The 23,641-nt window shown below is 39.6% G+C and overlaps 1 protein-coding gene across 3 annotated transcripts in view; it reads right to left on the minus strand.

Annotated features, from left to right (window-relative positions):
• Positions 1 to 23,641, minus strand: part of PHACTR2 (phosphatase and actin regulator 2) — a 259,522-nt gene that overhangs the window by 126,296 nt on the left and 109,585 nt on the right. The window contains exon 1 of one of the 3 annotated variants that reach the window (XM_028121361.2): positions 128 to 367. The exons of the other annotated variants lie outside the window; for them this stretch is intronic. Coding sequence (XP_027977162.1) covers positions 128 to 173 — 46 coding nt within the window. The 5' untranslated portion in view covers positions 174 to 367. Of the gene's footprint in view, positions 1 to 127; positions 368 to 23,641 lie in introns of those variants that run through there. 3 annotated transcript variants of the gene reach the window in all.

A 23,641-nucleotide genomic window follows, 5' to 3' on the forward strand; every position in this document is an offset into this window, starting at 1 on the left:
GGTTTCTCCAAGGGACTTGGCGGGTTCGGGCAGAGCCCGACCTGCCGCGGAGCCCTCGGCCGTCCCAGCTGCCCTGAGCAAGCCCAGCGCCCGCGCGTCGGGGGCGCCCCGTGCGCCCCGGACTCACCGCTGCTGGGCTGCGGGGACAGCGTGGAGACCGAGGTCTGACCCATGTCTGGGGTCGCGGGGCCACGTCTGGCGATCACGCGGCTCCTCTGGTCCTTCGATCATGGGTCCGCTCGCAAGCAGGTTTCCAAGCGCTCATTTCCCGGGCTGTGCGGAGTTGCCCGCCGGATTCCCTCACCTTCTCCCCGGCGCGGGTCTCCCAGCCCGGCCGGCCGCAGCCGGCGAGGCGGATCCTGCCCAGCGGATGCCTGTCATTCCTCTATGCAGATTAGCTGGGGTCAGGGGTCACGGGGGAGGAGGGAGGGGAGAGAGCGAGGGGGAGGGGAGGAGGGGAATGGGTGCAGGGGCACTAAGTAGTGGGAAGGGGACGGGTCCAGCGGCGCCCGCGGGGGCGGTAAGACCGGCACCCCCCCCACCCCAGGGTAGTAGAGAGTTCAAGCGACTGCCGCTTAACTTAAAAGGTTCAATGTCAAATGATCCTTTAGGGCTGTAAGAAAAGGAATTAAAGTACTTAGTCACGGTACTTAATTTAACAGAATTTGTTCTTCAAAGTTGGTTTCTTCCCCACATTCTGTTGGCAGTACTGCAGGACTGTTAGAGGTCTGCTCCGTGTGGGGCTTTCCTCGTTTTAAAAATTAGCTTCCTTTTAACAAACAAAAAAATTAGTGGCCTCAGTTAACGTTGAGCAATAAATCTGAAAGATGGATCTATGTGTGAGATCAGCAAAGGACAGACTCCTCTCAACCACCTAAATTCCGGGAAGCGCACCTCTCCTATTTAAAAAGAATCACTGTGAAATCTCTGAAACCTTGTGGCAAGGTGTTTAAAATATACAAAAAGGTGAAAACAACAAAAACAAAGGGTAATTTGTTTTAGAAGCTAACATTCCCTAAAAGTTGAATTAAAGTCTCCCATAAGTAAATCTCTCCCAAATTTCTTAAAAATACGAATACAGATAAATACTCTTGGTATATACAATTGATGAGTAATCTATAGATTATATATAGAGAGAGCATTATATATAGATTATATAGTATGTTATATATATAGATTACTCAATTGCATATATGTATATATGTATGTGTGTGTACATATATGTGTATATATATCAATAGATAGTGCATTAGACTGGGTAGTGGTCACATAAATGTGTTCACTTGATGAAATTTCACTGTATACCATGATTTGTGCATTTTTCTGAATGTATATATTTCATTAAAAAGTAAAAAATTACCTGTAATACATTTAATTCATTTGTCACAGCTTTCACTTTGTAGATTATTCTAGACATTCCACTCTAAACTATTAAAAAGCTAGATAATATATATAATAAAATAATAATCTAAGTTATTTAATACCTTAAGCATGAAAATCTTTTTTTCTGAAGTTTGTATTAAAATCACACACAGCCTTGCTTTATTTTTTGAAAGACATTTACTTGTCTGTTTCATCATAATGATGTAAGTTGCCCTATTTTGTTCACACCCAAATAGTCCACCCTCTATTGTGGAGAATTTTTTCCCCTAGAATACTGTGATCAATTAAATATCTACTTCCCTTTGCCTAATTCATTCTTAAGACACTTGATTTTTTTTTTAATGAAATTGAGGATTAACCAAGATGTGAGTTCTAATTAGACAATGAAATCAATCAACTAAATTTCTTTATAAAGTGCAAAACTGTGGTATTTTGGGAGCACATCCCACCTGGGGGACTCATCAGTGAGAATAAACAATTATAATGGCTCTTCCATTTCTTTACTTTAATAAGTTTGCCTTAAAACAATAACAAAACAATTTCAAGTTAAGTGTTTTCTCAACCTAAAGTGAGAGGAGGAAACTTCACAGTCTTCCTTCCATTGATTGAGCCTAATTAATAAGGGAGGTCATTGATCATAAGAAATACACAGTAAATTTTGCTCATTAAAAAAATGTAAATGGCGGGGCACCAGGTGGCTCAGTCCTTTAAGCATCCACCTCTTGGTTCCTGCTCAGGTCATGATCTCAGGGTGGGGAGATTGAGCCCTGGTTGGGCTCCTACTCAGGCGGGAGTCGGCTTCAGATTCTCTCTCCCTCTACCTCTGCCCCACCCGCTCATGCTCTCTCTCTTTCTCTCTCTCAAATAAATAAATAAATAAATCTTTAAAAATTAGGTAAATGTAATGATTTTTTTAAACTGACAAAGGCTAAATCTGAGGCTATTTTTGCTATCATTACTTCTTTTCCTTGACTAACAATAATGTGTTTCTTTTTTATTTCTTCTACAAATTCTTATTTCAAACATCAAAGGGGTACTCTATAGTTCTCTTCTTTCAGGATTTGCTAGATCCATCTATGTTTACCTTATTTAAAACCTTTCAGGATTCGCTAGTTAATATAATCTTAGCCTCATCTGAGATTCCTATAATCCCCCGATCAGGTTACACACTTTTCTCTGAAACTTTTCCAGTTCCATTACATTATCCTTGAAACATGTCAACCACAACTGCAATAAGTGTGCATCAAGGTTTCTTTATAAGGGTGGGACAGTTATTCTATTTTGTTGCCTTTTTATCAAGGCTAACAAATTGTACTAATGAACATAGAAAAAGTCTACAGAAATCCCTAAATTCCATTTATAGGTCATCACGTTAGAATTTATCAACTAACAAGAGTATTTTAAGATAATTTCCAAAATTGCCTTTTTCTTGGCTTATTAGAGATAATCAATTATTCAGCCAATTTACAGTCTTACTAAGAGCTCTGGGTGTTAATCCTACAGTTTATAGTTTAACTATGGGAACATTTAATGTCATCGGAAAAATATGGACATTTCTCTGTGTATTACCTCTTTCCAGGGAGTTTATAAAAATGCTAAATAAGATTAGTGCCAACATCTAACTCTGAGGAAGCCATCTATTTATAATTCTTCAGCATTTATCCCATTGGTCCTGCTCTTTGGTCTGTATTTCTAAACCAAACTCTTATCCAGTGATATCCTGATAAAAACTCAACACTCGGGTTTGTCTGGAGCTGGGAGACAAGATTGATTTGTGACTTGTACATAGTATTTGCCGGTTTCCTTAATGTAAACACTCCTACAATGGCCAATTCAACAAGCAGTTGACTGGCTTGCAAAATTTATGTCAATTGGTTTGCAAAATTCCTGGAAATTTAACAACTGGTTTATATGAGCTGCCTTCAGCATACCACTACTTTCATCCTTTATAATATGCTGTCATCAGGTCATACCATGACTGAAACTGAGGAATAGTCTATGTTAAGGTCTCCTAAACATATAGAATGATGACATCTACTGATTTTTCCACCCTATAGTCTAAATATCTTTCAATCCCTGAAAGATTTATTCGTTTACTTCCAGAAAGAAGTTAAAGTGAGTGGATTAGTTAGGCAGAATTTCCCCTTCCTGAATCTGGTTTGCCTTTTGACAAAAAGGTTGTATGCACACATTGAGGTTTTCAAGCATTTTACTTTATCACACAGATTTCACTGGTCTGTCTGATTTGGAGTTATGAAGCTCTCCTACCTGGGGTACCCAAAGTTACATGTGCACCCCTGATGGATGGAAATCACTAGATCTGCTAGATAAAAGTGAAAAGCATAAAGAAACCTAAACTTTAGCCATCTATTTGCAGAAAAGTCTCTACCTACTAGGTCCAAGTCCAAATTGTAGACACATAATTTGGTGGCTAGAGAAGATGCTGTATAATTAGAACAGTCATCACTACCAAATCCTATCCTTTAGGTGACTGCCAGTCTTTTGTAGGTGGCCAAATCTAAGCTGGGAGTGGGAGAAAGAGTGAGATCTTTCTCCCTCAGAGCACAAATGCCATGAATACACATCCTGGTGGTCTGCTCTGCCCAGATGCTGCAAGATCCATTTTGAGACACCAGCAGTTGGGTGGGAGAGGAGGGTTAGGCAGACTCCCAGCAGATGAGATGTTGGTCAGAAGAGTGATGGTCCAGGAAGCAAAGTGGCTGGTGGTGGCCATGTACAAGTAGACAAGGATTCTCTTAATTGCCCCTCTTATTCCTGGACTTGTCCATGAAAATTCGGTGCATTACAGACATTTCCCTGAGTAAGGGGAATTACAGTCAAAGAAAAACCCTTTCCTACTGGGAAGGAAATGAAACTTAGTGATTAAAACAGTAATTTCCCAAATAGGATTTTTTTTTCTCAATGTATTAGTTTGTTTTCTAGACACAATGGTCAGAACAAACAACTAAAATTCACAGGTCATCTAAGACCACTATGTTAGCCAATTATTTTCTTTCTATTACCATTGTCAGATTTATTAAAAAGCAGAAAACTGTCTTTTCTTCCTTCCGCTGATGGAGGTGCTAGAGGGCAGTTTTTATTTTTTTAGTATATGTGCTGCTGAAGGGAGCACGCTGGAAGGCAATTTTTAAAGTTATAAGACTATTAACACAAGGGGTTCTAATAATCAGGTAAAAGAATACATAACTCAGAAACTAAAGACTAATATGCAAAATTTTTAAGTATTAAGGTACTTTTTTTAGTAGAATGTGTGCTGGGTTTTTAAAACTTTGTATTACTCCAAAACTTGGCTACATTTTGTGAAAGGAAGCTTACTAAGAAAAATATAATTACTAAAATGCAAATTAAAATTGTACTGGATCTTATAATTTCAGTTGAAATTCTGTATACATAACAAGCGTTTACTTTTTTAAATGTTATTCTCTAGCATTGCAACCAAATGCTTCCTATGCCTTTTATTTGGACAATTCTGAGAGATTTTAGTTTTAACATGAAAATATAAACAGACAAAGGAGAATTCTGGTTAAGGAAAGAATCAGAACTTTGGGCATTCTAGTCATATTAAACATCACTAGGAGAGAAAAACACATTCCACAAGTATTAGAACAGGAAACAAACCTGTAAAACAGGCTTTTCTTTCCTATTGTTCTCATATTTTTATATGATTTATTTCCTGAGTTTTCCTTCTACTGCTTGCTCAAGCTAGGATTATCAAAATACTTTGCCCCTGCCTTGCCCTGAGTGAGTCTCCACAGAGGGCGTGGTGTATCTCACGTGTGCTTACTTAGTGATTGAGTTGGACAGTTGGAAGATTTATCCTGGAAAATAAAGACCTTATGGGTGGTGCTGCAATTTCCTTTCCCCCAAATTTTCCCCGCCCCAGGAGAAATAGTGTGTAATTTGCTGCACTTCATTCCACAGGAAAGATAAATTACTCATCCACAGTGTCTCAGACTCTGACAACTGCTGTAAAATTAATTTTTAATTACTGATCAAAATTATAGAGACCAAGCCTTAAAGACATCTTTAATAATTACTGCCCAATTTACAGAAAACAATTGCTTAAAGTAAGGTCCAAATCATTGGTGTGGTTTTTTTTAAAGATTTTATTTATTTATCTGAGAGACAGAGAGAAAGAAAGAGAGAGAGCAGGTGCAAGCACAAGTGGGGGCGTGGGGGAACAGAGAGAGGGAGAAGCAGATTCCCCACTGAACAGGGAGCATGATGTGGGGCTTGATCTCAGGACCCTGAGATCATGACCTGAACCAAAGGCAGATGCTTTACCAACTGAGCCACCCAAGCGCCCCCAAATCATTGTTTTATTAACCATCACATCCGTCCCTAGGACCTGCCAAAATGTCTGGCACATGGAGGGCATTCAATACATACGTGATGAATAAAAGAATAAGCATTTACATTACCTCTGTAATTACAGCAACTTGAAGCATGGATAAAAAAAATCATCTAGAACTATATGTATGCTTTTGATAATAGTATACAGACTCCATAGCAAAATAATATCAAGTCTCTCAATGATTGTAAATTTGCTTTTATATGCCATGTTATGAATAATCGTCTAGTCATTCAATTACATTGACTGAGCACCTCCCATCAGCCCAGCACCTATAGCGCATGGGACGTAAATGAGGTACAGACCCTACCCCGGCAAGAGTTCATAGTGCGGAGATATATATATATATAGAGAGAGAGAGAGAGAGAGAGAGAGATTGAAGGGTGGGTATTGTGGCTTACACGTAAATGATTATAAAAGTGAGTACTATGATAGAGATTTGTTCCACCAAGAGTTAAGGATGAACAACGGGCTGCTACAGAGGAGGCTCTGAGCTTTATTAATCGCCACATCTGCACCACAGAGTCAGCAATTCATTCTGAAGATGCCTCCAGATTATGACATACTTCCTAAATCAAAGAAAGATTAAATTTTGATAATATGTGGATCATCTAAACTGCATTTGTTTATTTATTGCTTACAGCTTTTTGAGGAGTAATTTACAAACCTAAAATCTATTCATTTTATATAAACAGTTCAATGAGCTTTGGTAAACAATAGTGTAATCACTACCACAATAGCGTTTTAGAAAACTTTGAGAGCCCTCAAGAGTTCTTTCATGTCCTGCAGTTAATCCCCATCCCACCGCCTGGCACTGGGCAGCTACTGACCTGCTTTCCATCCCTGTTGTTTTGACTTTTCTAAAACTTCATATAAATGGGATAATACCATATGCAGTTTTTTTATATCTGTCTTCTTTCACTTAATGTTTTTGATATTCATCCATATTATATGTATCAGTATTCTGTTCCTTTTTGTTGAGTAGTGTTCCATTGTATGGCTATAGCAAAATTTGTTTAACCATTTACCAATTACTTGGCCTTTGGGTTGTAACTTTATCTCATTGTATTCCTGTGCTGTAAAAATACATAAGATCTAATATTGGATTATATTTATTATATTATATTATATGTGATAGTTCTGTATAAATAAGAATTATTTATTGGTTCATTATTCACCCAGCAAATATTTATTATGCTTCTTCTTTGTATCAGGCCCTGTCCTAAGTATTTGATATATAGAATTAAACACAAAGTAAAAATACCTGCACTCAGAACTTATATTTTAGTGAAAGGACAGAAAATTAGCAATGAACACAATAAGTCAGTAAATTTTATAGCAATTTAGAAGATGAAAAGTGCTATGAAATAGAGAAGAGTAGGAGATTGGATTAGCATGGGATGGTCGTGGTAGTTCTCACTGAGAAGGTGTTATTTGAGCACAGACCCGAAGGAGGTGATGGACTTAGCCACCTGGCTATCTGAAGGAAAAGCATTCCAAGCAAAAAGGCCAGTTAATACAAAGATAAGAGTATACTGTATGTTCAAGCAGTATATTAGAGTACTAAAGGAAGGGTGGATGAGAAAGTGATTATAAGCCTTGTAAGACCTTGTAGTTGACCATGGACTTTGGCTTTTGCTACAAATGAGATGGGGAAGCAGTGACAGTTTTGACCAAAAAAGAAAAGAAAAGAAAAGAAAGAAAGAAAAAAGACAGGATCCGACATATTTTAAGATCACTATGGCTTCTGAGTAGAGGACAGGGGAGACTAGGTTGGAAGCAAAGAAAACAGGAGACATACTACAGGAATAATCCAGACAGGAAATGATCTCAACTTAGACCAGTTTGGCAGCAGTGGGAATGGTGAAATGTACCTGGATTCTGGATCCATTTTAAGGTAGAACCAAATTTCTTCATGGGTCAAATGTGGGGCATGAGAGAATAGAGATGAAGCAAGGATGACTTCAAAATTTTGTATGAGCAACTGAGGAAGGACCAAATTGCCATGAATCCAAATGGGACAACAGTGTGTAGAGTGGGTTTAGAGTGGAAAATTACAGGTCCAATTTTGAGATGTTCAGTAGACATCCAAGGGGAGAATTACAACAATGCTAGGTGTTACCAAGGGAAAAAAAATCTAGACACATCCTCGTAAAATCAAGAATTAAGAATACAGAGAAAATCAAAAAAAGTAGTAAGTAGACAAGACAGATGCCACGTTAAGGAATCCCAATAAATTGAAGAAGACAACAGAGTTATATTTTCTTGATGTTACAGAGAAATAACTGTCCCCTTAGAATTCCATACCCAGATAAACAATCACTAAGTCAAATAATCACTAGTTTAGTTAATCACTAAAAGTACTTCTATAGAATATTCCTCAACAAGAAAGAAAATGAGCCCAGATTAAGGGTGAGATGCAAAAAACAATGGTGGGTACAGAAATTGATAAAATTATGGTGGCCTTAATAAAATATTGGGTATGCAAAATGGAGAGGTAGTCAGTAAATTTTTAATATATGTTAGGGTCCTGATTTTGACCAGAGAGAGGATGGACAAATTGAATAGTTTTTGATTTTGTTAGAAAAAGTTATTGTTCCAAGTAATAAGGAAAATACAATAATAAGCTTCCAAGTCAGTAAATAAAAGAAAGGGAAAATAGAAGTTTCACTAACCCAAATAATGAGATAGTAATTGAAAAAGAGCATGCTAAAAAAGATGATGCAAATTAAGATGGTCAAGGCAAGTCCAAATCAGTAATCCCAATAAATATGAAAGGAATATCTTTATCCAATGACAGACACTAAAAGATTGGAGGAAGCAGAAATACTATATATCTTTCTGTCTCTGCCAACTTTAGGATATACACCCCAAACAGCAAAAGCTGAGGATAAAAACATGAAAAATACATACCAAGCAAATGCTTAACAAAGGAAAATTGGTATATCAATATTAATAATTGGGGTGCCTGGGTGGCTCAGTCAGTTCAGCATCTGACTCTTGATTTCAGCATCATGATCTCAGGGTCCTGGGATTGAGCCCTGTGTTGGACTCTGCACTCAGCGGGGAGTCTGCTTGAGGATTCTCTCTCCCTCTTCCTTTGCCCCTCCCACCATGTTCACTCTGTCTCTCTCTAAAATAAAATAAATAAATCTTTTTAAAAAATAGGTGAATTAAAATTTAAGTCAAAATAATAAATAGAATAGAGGGATCTATTACAAAGGATAAAAAGAGTAACAAGAAGATACACATACAAATTATTAAGGGGCATACCCCTACCATCAGAACCTTGAAATATGAAAAGCAAAAACTAACAGAATTGCAAGGATAAATTGACAAACCCACAATAATATGGAGAGATTTTAACATATCATCAAAAAGTAATAAGATCAAGCAGGCAAAATACTTTTAAGGATAGGGATTTGAACAATCCAATTGACAAGCTTGACAGTAGTTGTATGTAGAGCCCTGTACTCAAGAAATGGCAACTATACACTGAGTTAATACTGGATCATATGCAAAATCCCAATAAATTTTAAAGACTTCATATTAAATAATCCACAATCTCTGACCATAATTAAATGTATTGATTTCTTAGAAATACATTTCTTAGAATCTTAAAAACAGGAACAAAAATGTCTCCCATATATTTTTGGAAATTAAAAAAAATGTACTCCTAAGAAACACAAGGAAGTCAAATTGTAACTTATAAAATGTTTAGAACGAAAAAACAATGAAAGTATCACAGAACATGTGGGTTGATGTTAATGTGATAATTAGAGGTATATTTAAAACCCTAACTGCCTTTATTTTAAAGGAAGGAAGGAAGGAAGGAAAGAAGGGGGGAGGCAGGTGGCTTTAGGGATAAACTCACACATTAAATTAGTTAAGTATTAAACTGATGAGAGTAAAAAAGAAAAGAAAAAAGAAGGAAAGAACAGAGAAGAAGGGGAATTAAAAGGGGGGGGCACAAACAAAAGAACTAAAAATCAAGAGAGGCAATTCATTGCTTTGGTATATTCAGTACCATCATTCATCCATGTGAAAAGCAGGGGCTGACTCAATGAGAGAATGCTCTACACTTTTGAATGGAAAAAGTAACCGGAATGTAGGTGAAGACAATTCAAGATGAAAAACAGAACTACCTGGAAGTTAGAAGAGTTGAAACATCACTAGTAGAAAGGTGAATTTACTTTTTTTTGAGAGAGATAGTGCATGTGCACATGCAAGGGGTGGGGGCGGCAAAAAGAGAGGAAGAGAGAGAATCCTAAGTAGACTCCAGGGAGGAGGAGGGGGGAAAGGAGGGGGAAGGAGGAAGCAGAGGGGTTGGAAGGGGAGGGGGAGAAGGATGAGTGGCTCCATCCCAGGACCCTGAGATAATGACCTGAGCAAAAGTCAAGAGTCAGATGCTTGACCAACTGAGCCACGCAGGTGCCCCATAGGGAAGTGAATTTAAAACTTACTGTTTTGCATTCAGGGAGAAAAATACAGATTCATTTTTAGTGTTATTTAAACCACTTCCATTATTAAAGAGCTCAGGATGGATGAGAACTCCTATCTATGGCTTATTTTTGTTTCCTTTAAAGTAAATATCTCTCTGTAATATTTTTTATTTGTAGTACAATGGTATCTTTAAAACTCCAAATAGCATCTTAAGGGAATCACAAACAAAATAAATAGCTTCTCATATTTAACAGGCTTAACTTCAACTGTTCTTTACTTTCATGCTTCTGGTATTTTATTATTTTATTTTTTGATAAAGATTTATTTATTTATTTTAGAGAGGGGGGAAGGGCAGAAAGAGAGGGAGAGAGGAAGCAGACTCCCCGCTGAACAGGGAGCCCCATGCAAGCTTGATCCCATGACCCTGAGATCAAGACCTGAGCAAGGGTCAGACACTTAACCAACCGAGCCAAAATACCTTCTGGTATTTTAAAACAGAAAAAACACCCTACAAGGTTGGTTCCTAAAAACATATTTAATTTTATTAGAACTTAAATCTAAGAAAGGCCTCCAAGTAACACAACCCTCTAGAGAAGAGTTGTACATATTGAAGAGGCTTTATAATATAAAATGGATTTCAGTAACTGCAAATTACTTCTCAATTAAGGAGAGTTGACACATTCTCCAAACAGGTGATGAAGATGGAAGCTGAGAAGTCGGGGGCTGGGAGGGTTGGGGGGTGTGAGGCACCTTGCAGGTGTTCAGACTTAATCTTTCATCAAAACAAGATTTATTTAGGGAGAAATCATATAATCACACAATAAGAAGACATACAAATGGGCTTGGAATATTGCCATTTTAAATCTACACACCCCCTCCCAAGCAATGAGGCTTTTTCATTGAAGCATTTTCATTCCCCAACTTCTTATGAGAATGCACAAGGGAAATTTCTACAGGGGAGAGGAGAGCCCAATATACAAGACAGAAGCAAATTTTACCTGAAAGTTTTATTGTTATACTTTAAAAGACATGTAGCAGGAGAAAATGCTGTGAATTTTGCTTTGCTGGAAAGTATTCCAAAACCCACATGAAGCCCCCAAGATTTCACTATTTTTTCAGATTATTTGATTTCTTCCTCAGAGGTGTGTATATACAGTATTATTTTGTGAGCCAATGAGACATACTACGATATATTTCTTTGAACCAATGATGAATATAGTATTCAGCTACGTTTATTAATAAAACAGTCAACTTTACTATACATTTCCCATTTTTGTGACTTTAGGGTGGTAATTCTTGCTTTGTTTCCAAGTTAAATATTACCCTATTTCATCTAGACTTTTTCATTTTTATGCAAAAGCACCATGAATATTGAGTTGTATCCATTATTTATGGCAATATAGAAATATCTGGTACCATCTGCAGAATGAGACTTTTCTTTCATAGCCTGACAACACTGCAATTACTAAAAATTCATTGCTTCTTGTCATCCCATATTCTATCTAGGTTTACTGAAAGCCTTGATTCTCAAATCTCTGTATGTCTCCCTCTTTTATTACTATCTAGAGGACTCATCCTCCTTTGGTATGTCGACATGGGTTGATTGATTCTTGAAATGTGGCCTCCAGTTCTCCTATATTTTATGTTCTAAGAGGTATGTTGGCTTAGCTGTTAAATCCTCTGGGATCTTAATCTATATATTTCTTTTTTTTTTCCGTGTAAACCTTTTGTTTTAATAAATAAGACCGATTCATGGCTTAGATTTTAAATCACATTTACAGATGAGGAACACTTCTAGGCCCAAACAGGTGAACAGTGAAGCTACTATTGCTGGTAGGAATGCATGCGCCCCATGCATTTGAAGCCTAAAGAGCAGAGACTGAATGTCAGAGAACACCATACACATCACCCTCTAGACTCGAGACCTGACAGCAGAAGACGAGAGGAAGAGCAGAGACTCAGGGAAGCTCCAGTAACCACCATCTGATACCCTCATCTTCATGCTACAGAAGCAAATGAAAGTTGTGCTACTTTCAGATAAGCTAAGAAGGAGGTTTCCTGATCATAGTAAGTGAAACTATCTCTCCTGTTAACAATTAGGCCAAGGGCATTAGCTACAGAGAGGATCCACTGATAAACACAGAATATTAGAACAGCGAAGAGGAAGTCACACAGATATCTTGTTTCTTCAAATATCAGAAACTTCCGCATGACAGCAGGAGAGCAGTGGATGAACACCACCTCGCCCAAAGGTTTAGTCCAAAAACTTCCTGTTGGCATTTGCACCAAATAAGGCTCCCTGTACTTCTGGCATCATCTGCTGGGCTATGAGATCTAGCCAGCTTTCTAGGGTATTGGAGACTTTTATTTTATGATCCCCATTATAGATCTCAACTCCACCAGCTATTTCCTCATTTTTTGTTAAAAAAATTGATTTGGCTGAAAAACAGCAGTGCTAAAGCTAAACAGAAATGCCCATTAACTCACAAATCACTGCACACAGGTTAACAAACTTGAGGGAGGATTCTAATTTACTCTGCTTTTGCAGGAAGGAAACATTTGAAAACTGAGGTAGTGCAAGAAATATTTCTTTTTTAAAAAAGATTTTATTTACTTATTTGATAGAGAGTAAAGAAGGGGGAGTGGCAGGCAGAGGGAGAGGGAGAAGCAGGCTCCCCACTGAGCAGGGAGCCCGATGTGGGGCTCCATCTGAGGACCCTGGGATCATGACCTGAGCTGAAGGCAGACACTTAACCGACTGAGCCACCCAGGCACCCCACAAGAAATATTTCTTAATGGTGTTCCTGGGTGGCTCAGTTGGTTGAGCGTCTGACTCTTGGTTTCAGCTCAGGTCATGATCTCATGGTCATGAGATTGAGCTCTGCATGGAGCTCTGTGCTCAGCACGGAGTCTGCTTGTCCCTCTCCCTCCCTCTGACCCCTCTCCTGACTTGCGCGTGCACACGTGTGCACACACACACATACACACACACACAAACACACTCTCTCTCTCTCTCTCAAATAAATAAATAAATCTTAAAAAAAAAAAAAAAGAAAGAAAAGTTTCTTAACACTGAGAGTATGGTGGATAGAGGTTAAGGTAGCCCCCTGATATTCACATCACTGTGTAAGCCCCTTTCCATGAGAATGAATGGGATCTGTGACTTGCTTCTTATCAATAGACTATGGCAAGGATGTATGGGATTATGTGTGTGTGATTGTGTTATGTAAGATTATAATGTCTGTCTTGTTAGGAGACACTTGTTAGGAGACATTTGAAGAAGCAAATGGTATGTTGTGTGCTGCCATGTGGAGAGTGCTGAGAGGCAAGCAGCAGAAGGCAACCTCCAGGCCAAGGCCAGCAACAAACTGAGGCCCGCAGTCCGGCATTCTGCAAGGAGTGGAATGCTGCCAGCAGCTTCCCTGGGCTTGGGAGCATAGCCTTCCCCAGGCAAACCTCAGATGAGACCACAGCCCTGGCTGACACCTTGACTGCAGTTAGTGAGGTCCTGAGACTCAAAGCAGAGGACCCCATTGAGTTGTGCTCTAACTCCTGACACAAAGAAACTGAGATAATACATATTGTTTTAAGTTGCTACATTTGTGGTAATATCGTTACGCCACAATAGATAACTAACACAAGTGGGAATACAGATTATTTGAAAGGAAGATCTATTCAGTAAAAATGGAGGACTAGAGGAAGTAGAATATATGTGAAGTTTACTTTGAATTGAGGGAGAGGCACAGCAGGGAATAGGAAGAGACTTTAAGCAGCCGGGGAAGGAAACCAGATGGTTAAACTAACACTTTCTCCTTTGATGAGTTCAGGCTAGAGCCAGAAAAATACACTATAGATAATAATTGAGGACAAATGTAGTTTACATATCAAAATATATGTTTTTTATAAAGCTATATCATATTTCATTCAAAAATATTATAGTGGATGGGCGCCTGGCTGGCTCAGTCAGTGGAGCATGCAACTCTTGATCTTAGGATCATGAGTTCAAGCCCCATGCTGGACAGAGAGATTACTTAAAAAAAAATTATACCAGCAAAGCTGAATTGTCCATTTCCACCCAGCATATTTGAACTGTAGAAGCAATTCTTAGGAAGTCACTTATAGCCCAAAGTGTGAATCTAAGCCCTAAGGACTGTGACTTGTGATCCATTCTTGACCCTCAAAGAAGTATCTGGACCCATTATCTGCAACTCTTAGACATCCAGCTGTGGGTGCCTATTGTGTTATATAATATAGAGTAGTATCATAATATAGAAAAATGTAGGTTATATACATGATATCATTCTATCTTTCTAATTACTATCCCAAATAAAAAATATAGACTGAAAGCACGAGAGTAAAATTGCTCACATTATCTATCTATCTGTCTATCTATCTATCTATCTATCATCTATCTATCTCTCTTACTATTGGAATATAAGCTCCATGAAGAAAAAGATTTTTTTGTTTAGTCTTTACCCCTTGCATATTGGTGGCAATCAATAAATATTTGTTGAATGAATGAAGCAACTCCATATTTCCCTATCATTTTCTCATTTATAAATGGGGGTGATAATAATAGTCTCCACCTGAATCAATTGTAAGGGCTAACTGATGTAATACATGTGAATTAATTAGAACATAGCCTTGCATATAGTAACTGAATAGTAAAAATTAGTTACTATTAAAGCACATTATCTAATTTACTTATTGAAGGAATCTATTAGGAAAAAGAACCTGAGCACTGTAATTCATTTTCAAATACAGGAGAATCTCACCATTAAGGAGGTTCAACTTCATGTTAGGTTTTCAGTTCAACTTGAACTTCAAGAATTTAAAGTAATTTTGAGGGACACCTGGGTGGGTCAGAGGGTTAAGTGCCTTCAGCTCAGGTCATGATCCCAGGGTCCTGGGATGGAGTCCCACATCGGGCTCCTTGCCTGTTTCTCCCTCTGCCTGCTTCTATCTCTACCTGCCACTCCCCCTGCTTGTGCTCTCTCTGAGAAAAAAAAAAATCTTAAAGTAATTTTGAAGTAAATTTGAATATAGAAGTATACCTCCAAAATAACAGAGGACTCAAAGTCAAAAGCTTAAATGTGATTTTTTTTTCCTATGGAAGTGTATACGAACTTGTGCTTTTTGTATATCATAAATTCAGAATCTTTCTAGTCTAAACTCTAACTCAAGCAGAAATCCCTTCTGACATTCTATCCAAGTGGTCAGGAAACTTTTCAAGTCTTTCCTAAGATTACAAAGACTGGCCATACCAGTTGGGGAGAATATATAGCAACTAGACTTTCATACATTGTTGGCAGGAGTAGACAATGATAACTTGGAATTTGGAAATTTGGTCTGGCAGTTTCTACAAAGTTAAACATATACCTATACTATGACTCAGAAATTCTCCTTGCAGGCATTTATCCAGGAGAAGTGAAAACACATATCCATTAAAAGAACTGTTCAAGAATGTTCATAGAAGCTTTATTCATAATAGCCAAAAACTGGATCAAATGTTCATCAACAGGAGAAGGGAGAAATCTATTTGGTACATCCATCAGTGGAATACTACTCAGCAAGAAAACATTTTGATGTGCTGCCCAGAAGCCCCTCAGGAATAAAGGACTTATTTCCCCATCTGCTGGGGGCATTGCTGGAAGACAGCCCTCAGCAGTCAGCCCTTTTTTTGGCGGGGGGAGGGGGTAGAATTTTCTTGGCTGAAACACAGAGCCTTACCCAAAGCACCACCTTCTTCCTGGAGAGGCAGTCTACGTCCAATGCCCAATCAACATGGGGTTGGGCAGAATGTGTCCCATCTTGAAATCACTCTGACAGGCCATCCAGCTCCAGAGCTCCCCTTGGCAGGCAGGAACTACCATGTACCCATGGAGGCCATTGTCGGGAGCTCCCCTTGGGATCTGCTAAAGGCTGATGTGGGGACTGGTTCACAGCTTCACTTCTACCTCTGCTCAATTCTGCTTCTCTCCCCTCCCTTCCCAAGAGGCCTCCTTAATCAATGCCCTGCATGCTAATCTTTGTCTCTTTCTGGGGAATCCAACCTGTGAGAAACTACTGATAAACCCAACAAAATGGGTGACCCTCAGAACCATTTTACTGAGTGAAAGAAACCAGACACAAGAGAGTATATATTATATGATTGCATTGATAGAGTTCAAAGACTGAAAAGACTAATGGATAGTGAAAGTAATCAGACCTCTGTTTGCTTCTGAGAGGGGACTGAAAGGAAGTAGGCATGAAGCATTTTATTGTGGGGACGGGAATAATCTATATCTTGATAGGGGTCTGGGTTACATGGATGTATGCACCTGTCAAAACTCATTGAATTATTCTCTTAAAATCTGTGCAATTCAAAAAATCCCAATAAAAAAAATGTAAAAAAGAAAAGTAACCAGATCAAATTTGGTTCAAGTTGAACTATGGTCACCCAACATTCAAAATATTCAAAGTTTCACTATGGTCAATCAAGTCTCTGTTCATTTGGAGTCTGGCAGTTAATTTTTTGGACCAAAGTTTGGGAATTAGCATGTGTGTTTTGTTCATCTTTTTGTGGATTGCAAAATTAACAGATACGATCTTTCTGTTTGAATCATTAATTTAAAATGCTGCACTAATCAGTTGTAGCTACAGAGGCTTGTTGAAAGCCATGAAATTGCTTCTTCCATGATGACATTTATTCACGAATCAAGACATTGGATATAATATTCATTCAATTACAGATTCATCTACCTGAATGTTCACTTAGCATTGATCTCTTAAAGAATTCCAGATCAGCTTATGTGATCATAAAATCAAAGACCTTTTCAGCTGGGAAAGAATTCAGATCCCTCAGTTTGCAGACAAGTAAGCTTTGGCTCACGGGTGGTAAGTGAGTTGCCAAGGTCAGTTGCCCTGGTCTAGCTGGGAGGAGTACAACATCCCAGGGCACATCCCCCCAAGCACCCCTGCCCCACAGTCCCTGTGCCCTTGCTCTCTTCCAGCAGCTCGCAGCTCAGCTTGGAGAGGAAAACAAAGAATAGATTTTATCCTGTGATTTCCTCTTTCCTCCACTGATGTTTCTTGCTTTAAAACAGTTGCCCCTGTAATCAGCTTAGGATAACAAGTGCAGTTAGTGAAATAAAGGACTCTTTGATCTTGCTAGAGATCTGATTTTTGCGAGAAAGTAGGAGAAAACAGCACATCTGCTGCCCCCCTGCTTTCTTCTACCTCTTATGTGGCAACTTACTGGAAGCAAGCTTGGGGAAAAGTAAACTACATCTGATTCTCAGTAGATAAGTGTTAACCAAGAAACTGAGGACATTTTATTAAAAATTCCAAAGACCTTCCATCTCTAAGGAGAGATGATAGTTAGTACGAGGTAACAGGTACACAGTTAAGAACAGAGTCTGAAACATGAACAACAGGTAAATCAGGAATGTAAACACTGTATTGCAATCATCTCTTCCTCTCTAGCTTTTTCTCACAAATCTGATGGCTTCCAAACAATGAGTTGTAAATCTTTGCTTCAGATGTTTTTGAAGAAACACCCAGGAAAGCAGATAGAGGCCAAGGGAAGAGAATGAAAAATACAGAGAGAGCCTACAATTAATGACATATTCCATCCTCTCCCCTACCTATTTTTTATGGTTGTTCTATTATAACCCCTTAATTGAGATCTAATTCCCATAGTATATAATTCACCCATTTGAAGTATACAATTGGATGGTTTTTAGTATATTCATAGAGTTGTGTGACCATCACTACAATCAGTTTTAGAATATTTTCCTCAACAAGAAACTCTGTACCCATTAGCATCCTGCCCCATGTCCCCACACCACCCCCCACCCCAGACCTAGGAAACTACTACTGTACTTTCTGGCTCTAAGAATTTGTCTATTCTGGACATTTCATAGAAATGGAATCATACAATATATGGCCTTGTTTCACTAAGTATAATGTTTTCAAGGGCCATTCATGTTCCAGCATGTATCAGTGCTTCATATCTTTTTATTGCCAAATATATACATGACACTTTACCGATCCATTCATCAGTTTGATGGACGCTTGAGTTGTTTGCACTCTGGGGCTATTATGAATAATGGTGCTAAGAAATTCATGGACAAGGTTTTAGTGAACATACGTTTTTGTTTCTCTTATGTATAAACCTAGGAGTGGAATTGCTAGTCATATCATAATTCTATGATTAATTGTTTGAGGAGCTGCCAGACTGTCTTCCAAAGTGCCTGCACCATTTTATATTCCCACCAACAGTGTATGAGGGTCCTCACTTCTCTACAGCCTGGCCAAGGCTAGTATCTGCGTCTTTTCATTACAGCCATTCTATTGTGGTTTTGATTTGCATTTTTCTAATGTCTAATGATGTTGAGCATCTTTTCACATGTTTATTGACAATTTGTATATCTTTGGAGAAATGTCTATTCAGATCCTTCGTTTGTTTTTAGTTGGGTTGTCTTTTTATTTTTTAATTTTTTAAAAGATTTGTTTATTTATTATAGAGAGAGAGTGCATGCGCGAGCAGGGGGAGGGGTAGAGGGAAGAGGGAGAATCCTCAGGCAGACTCCCAGCTGAGCATGGAGCTGGAGGGACATGGGGCTCTATCCCATGACCCTGAGATCATGACCTGAACTGAAATCAAGAGTCAGATGCTAAACCAACTGAGCCACCCAGGCATCCCTGGGTTGTCTTTTTATTATTATAATGTAATGGTTCTTTATATATTCTGCATACAAGTCCATTATCAGATAAATGATTTACAAAAATTTTCTCCCATTCTCTGGACTGTCTTCTCACTTTCTTCGTGGTGTCCTTTGAAACACTAAAGTCTTTAGTTTAGAAAAATAGTTTTTAGTTTAATAATGTCCAAATTATCTATTTTTTTCTTTTGTTTCTTATGCTTTGGGTGTCATATTTAAGAAACCATTACCTAATCCAAGATCTTGAAGACTTATACCAAAGTTTTCTTGTAAGAGTATTATAGTTTTCACACTTACATTTAGATCTTTTGCCAATTTTGAGTTAATTGCTGTGGCAATCAATTTATCCTTGGTGAAAAATCAATTTTCCATAAATGTCACGGTTCATTTCCAGGCTCTTAATATTCTTCTGTTTATTCCATATATAAGCTACTGCCCCTTAAATAAACTTGGTATATGGAAAGCTGCATTCTCTCAGGTCATTAGTCACCGATGTCCTCGAAGCACGATAACAAATAGCCTAGAGATTTTACCTTCACCATTTTACCTTTTACCTTCAGAGTCTATTAAGGTAAGGGGTTTAGCAGTAGCCATGCAGAAACACCCCACTGTCCCAATTCCAGGCAAGAAGGTGGAGTTCACAGACAGGAGTCAGAGAAGGCTTCATTATACCAAGGCGGAAAGACCAACATATATGTATATATATAAACAGCTTTACCAACATCCAGAGTGAAACCTCAAAGCAGCCTGAGTTTCTAAGCAGGAGTCAACTTCCTGGTGTGTCCTGTGATGGGCCTTGTGTCCAGAGGGCCACAGTTTCATTACATGGGACACCCCTGGTACCACTGGGTCTGGAGGCATCCAGGACAAATATTTCTGTAGTGAGGTAACTGTAACACCAGGCACAACCAAGAGTGCCTCTCTGGCATTGGGAAATTTGCCAATCTCCACTTTTAAGGGAGAAGAAGATCTCTGCTGAGAACACCTGGTGCTTTTCTATTGTTTGCCAGGAGCTTCCGGGCTAAGTCTGGCCAGAAATCACGCGGATGTTCCAGAGACAAGGCTGGGTGCCCTGCCTACCCAGGGTTCATGAATCATCACTGGCTGCTCTAACAGAATTATATAGTGACAATTCTCTCTCTCTCTCTCTCATACACACACACACACACACACACACACACACACACACACACACACACAGCGTCTTCCAGAGGAAACCGTGGGCCTATGGTTCCGGGAGGGCACTGGGCTTTAATTCCGCCTGCGGCTGTGACTGATACTGTTTCCGGTAAACCGCCCTCAGCTCCGTGTACCTCCCAGGTTATTCAGGAATGGTGAGGACTGCTCACTTTCCCCAACAGGAATTAGCAGCACGGTTGGGTTCCCCAAACTCAAAGCTTTGAAATAAGACCTGAAAACGGACCCAGCTTAGAGGGAATCTATCTGCTGGGAAAACAAAAGCAATGCACATGTGTAGTCACAGGATTGACAGGTAATTCGTACATCCCACGGGGAGAAACATGGCCTGAGTCACTCCGAAGAGATTTTCGTCTGAGAAATGCTGGCTCAAATGTCCTTCAGCTAAAATAATCCAGCAGATACAGGAACAGAAACAGGTGCTCCGGTATCCTTGTTTAGCTCCAGGCTGCTACCTGATGCAGTTAGGTAAAGTTTCTTTTCCTTGGAAAAACTTGATTTTTTTTTTAAAACTGGGGATTTTAAGTTTAATCACAAAGAGACACAACAAACTCATCTGTGCTTAAAAAATACATTTCACGGGGTGCCCGGGTGGCTCAGTTAGGCGCTGGACTCTCGATTTCGGTTCAGGTCATGGTCTCTGTGTAGTGAGATCGGGCCCTGCGTCAATCGACTCTGCGCTCAGCACAGAATCTGCTTGAGGTTCTTTCTGTCTCCCTCTGCTGCCCCCCTCCACGCATGCGCCCTCTCTCCCACCCTCTTCAAAATAAAGAAATAAATCTTAAAAAAAAAAAAACTTTTCAAGACATGAGCACATCAGGTAGTGGCTTTCACTCTTTTTTACTCAAACATCTGAGGTTCTCTAGTAAACCCTGGAACCCGCCCCCCACCGCTCACACACATGTACACACACACACACACACACACACACACACACACGAATGTGAATCAACAAAGTTTGCCAACATTTTGAAGTCCAAGCAAAAACCTCATTCTTGCACCTCTGAAATTTTCCTTGATTCATACCCATTTTGCATCCTCCTTCCGCCCCTCCATCCTTACCTGTTGGGTTTCAATGTCACTGTTTACAAACATACACACAAAACGAAAGGAAAAGCTACTGAGTTTGAATGGTGGTTAGAGGAGCACGGGCAGTTTGGAAGCTAGGAGGGGGAGGCAAGACCTAGTTGGCTTTATTTAGCTGATACTTGCGCACAGAGGCAGGCATGCACACCCCCGCTCAGGCGCATGTATTCTGGGGCAGGGAAGCGGCTGTGGGAACGAAGAGTGGATCCCCAGTCTGCCTGCCTCAGGAAAATGAGGAGTTAGGTTTCACCTTCCACGATGCTAGCATGCCACATTTAGAGTATTCCTCTTCCCAGCACTTCAATAATCCACTGGCTCTGATTCCTTCCTACCTCGGGCTACAGCCTCAGTGAGTGAGGTCAGGTTTCCTTACCACTCTGCGTCTCTTGTCTCCCCTTACTCATTCCACTGATCACAGCATTCCCTCGAAGTCAGCCTTGCCTGCTTTTTCTGCACCTCCCCTCTGTCCTCCTTCCACTCTTCCCAATTTACACACAGATCCATGTACTCTGCTTTTGTCCTTTGGATTTAATTCTGTTTTTAAAAAAGATTTTATATACCTATTTGAGACAGAGTGAAAGAGAGCCAGCATGAGCAGGGGGAGAGGCAGAGGGAGAGGGAGAAGCAGACTCCCCGCTGAGCAGGTAGCCTGACGTGGGGCTCCATCCCAGGACCCGGGGATCAAGACCTGAGCGGAAGGTAGACACTTAACTGACTGAGCCATCCAGGCGCCCTGGATTTAATTCTTTTGAGAAACCTATGTAGAATTATGATAAACTCTTACTAATTAATAGGGCAAATTGATGACTAATAATAAGGCAAATTGATGACTAAACGAGATCTAGGGGTTGGGGTGCCTGTGTGGCTCAGTCGGTTAAGCATCTGCCTTCAGCTCGGGTCATGATCCCAGGATCTTGGGATCGAGTCCTGCATCGGGCTCCCTGCTCAGTGGGGAGCCTGCTTCTCCCTGCTCCCCCTGCTTGTGCTCTCTCTCTGTCAAATAAATAAATAAAATCTTAAAAAAAAAAAAAAAACGAGCTCTAGGGGAATCTCAAGTGAGGCTATAAAACCTTCCCACTATGATCACCAGGTCCGCTTGCCCCAAACAATAGGCAGGAGAAACAGGGAAGAATTTGCAGCTCACAGTGCAGTTCCTAATTGGATACTGTCTTTATAGTTCCATTCTTCTGAGTTTTGTTTTTTTCCCCAGCCAGATGTAAAATCCCCCAATTCTCAAATAGACCCCATATGCAATCCCTCACCACTCCCCCCTCTGCCACTCTAAGCTATAACTTCTCTCTGGGGACATGGCAATATCCTCTCAACTGCACTCTTGATTTCAGCTCTGGCCCCTCTACCATTCAGTATTCTCCATACAGCCCGGGCCAATGAGCCCCGCTTTCTCCCCTAAGGCCAACTTTTCAGTGGTTTCCTATCGCACATGAAAAAAATTAATAATGGGAAATCCTTACCATGGCCTACAAAGCCTGCCCGACCTGGCCCTGCTCTCCTTCACCCTCTCCTCTCCAGCCACAACGGCCTCCCTTGGTTCCTCAGACACAAGGATGTTTCCAGCCCAGAGCCTTTGCACTTGCTCTTCCTTCTGCGTGGAACGCTCTTCTCCTCAAATATCTGTGTAGCTTCCTCCTTTCTCATTTCATCCAAGGTCTCCCTTCAGCTAACAAATTTTCACAGAGGCCTTCCCTGCCCCTACATAAAGTTGTACCTCCCATGACTCTCTATTTCCCTTTATTTTTTCCTCATTATGACATAACTGATATTAAGTATTTATCTGTTTCATTTGAAGCATGCCCACAAGGGCAGGGTCCTAGTCTGTCTTCACCACTATATTTCTATAGTCTAGACTAGGGCCTATAGCACAAGGGAGGTGTGAATAAATAACACAGGTTAGATTGCTTCCATTTATTATAGGAATTTGAGACGATAAAAGGTCAGTGGTTAATAGGAGGGTTTGGAGTCGGATTGTTCTGGGTTTGAATCTTGATGTTACTTATTAGCTGTGTGACCTTAGCAAGTTTTTTAACCTTTCTGAATCTCAGTTTCTCATCTGTAAAATGGAGATAATGTCACTTATGTGACAGAAAAGGATGTAACGAGCATATTACAACAGATATCCTTCAGTACTCGTTCATAAGTTATAATATTTCCAATTACCATTATCAGTTATCAGCAACCAGTCACCACAGAATGTTCTATATTTTAATGGGGACCAAGAATAATTCTATGTTTTGTGCTTTTTACCCCTTAGAAAAAATGTAACTGCTGACAAGCATGGTAAAAACTCAATCTTTACAGCCTTGCTAAAATACATTTAAAAATCGTGTAGAAGAACCTTTAAGTACCCCACTGTAGGTACTTAAGAAACATTGACTATAGAGCATAAGAAAAATTATCACAGGACTGTTATTTTAGCACAAACATTACAAAGAATGGA

This window comes from Eumetopias jubatus, unplaced genomic scaffold (genome assembly GCF_037043125.1).
Source record: "Eumetopias jubatus isolate StellerSeaLion01/CBP00866 unplaced genomic scaffold, mEumJub1_p1.0 scaffold_6, whole genome shotgun sequence".
NCBI classification, from domain to species: Eukaryota; Metazoa; Chordata; class Mammalia; order Carnivora; family Otariidae; genus Eumetopias; species Eumetopias jubatus.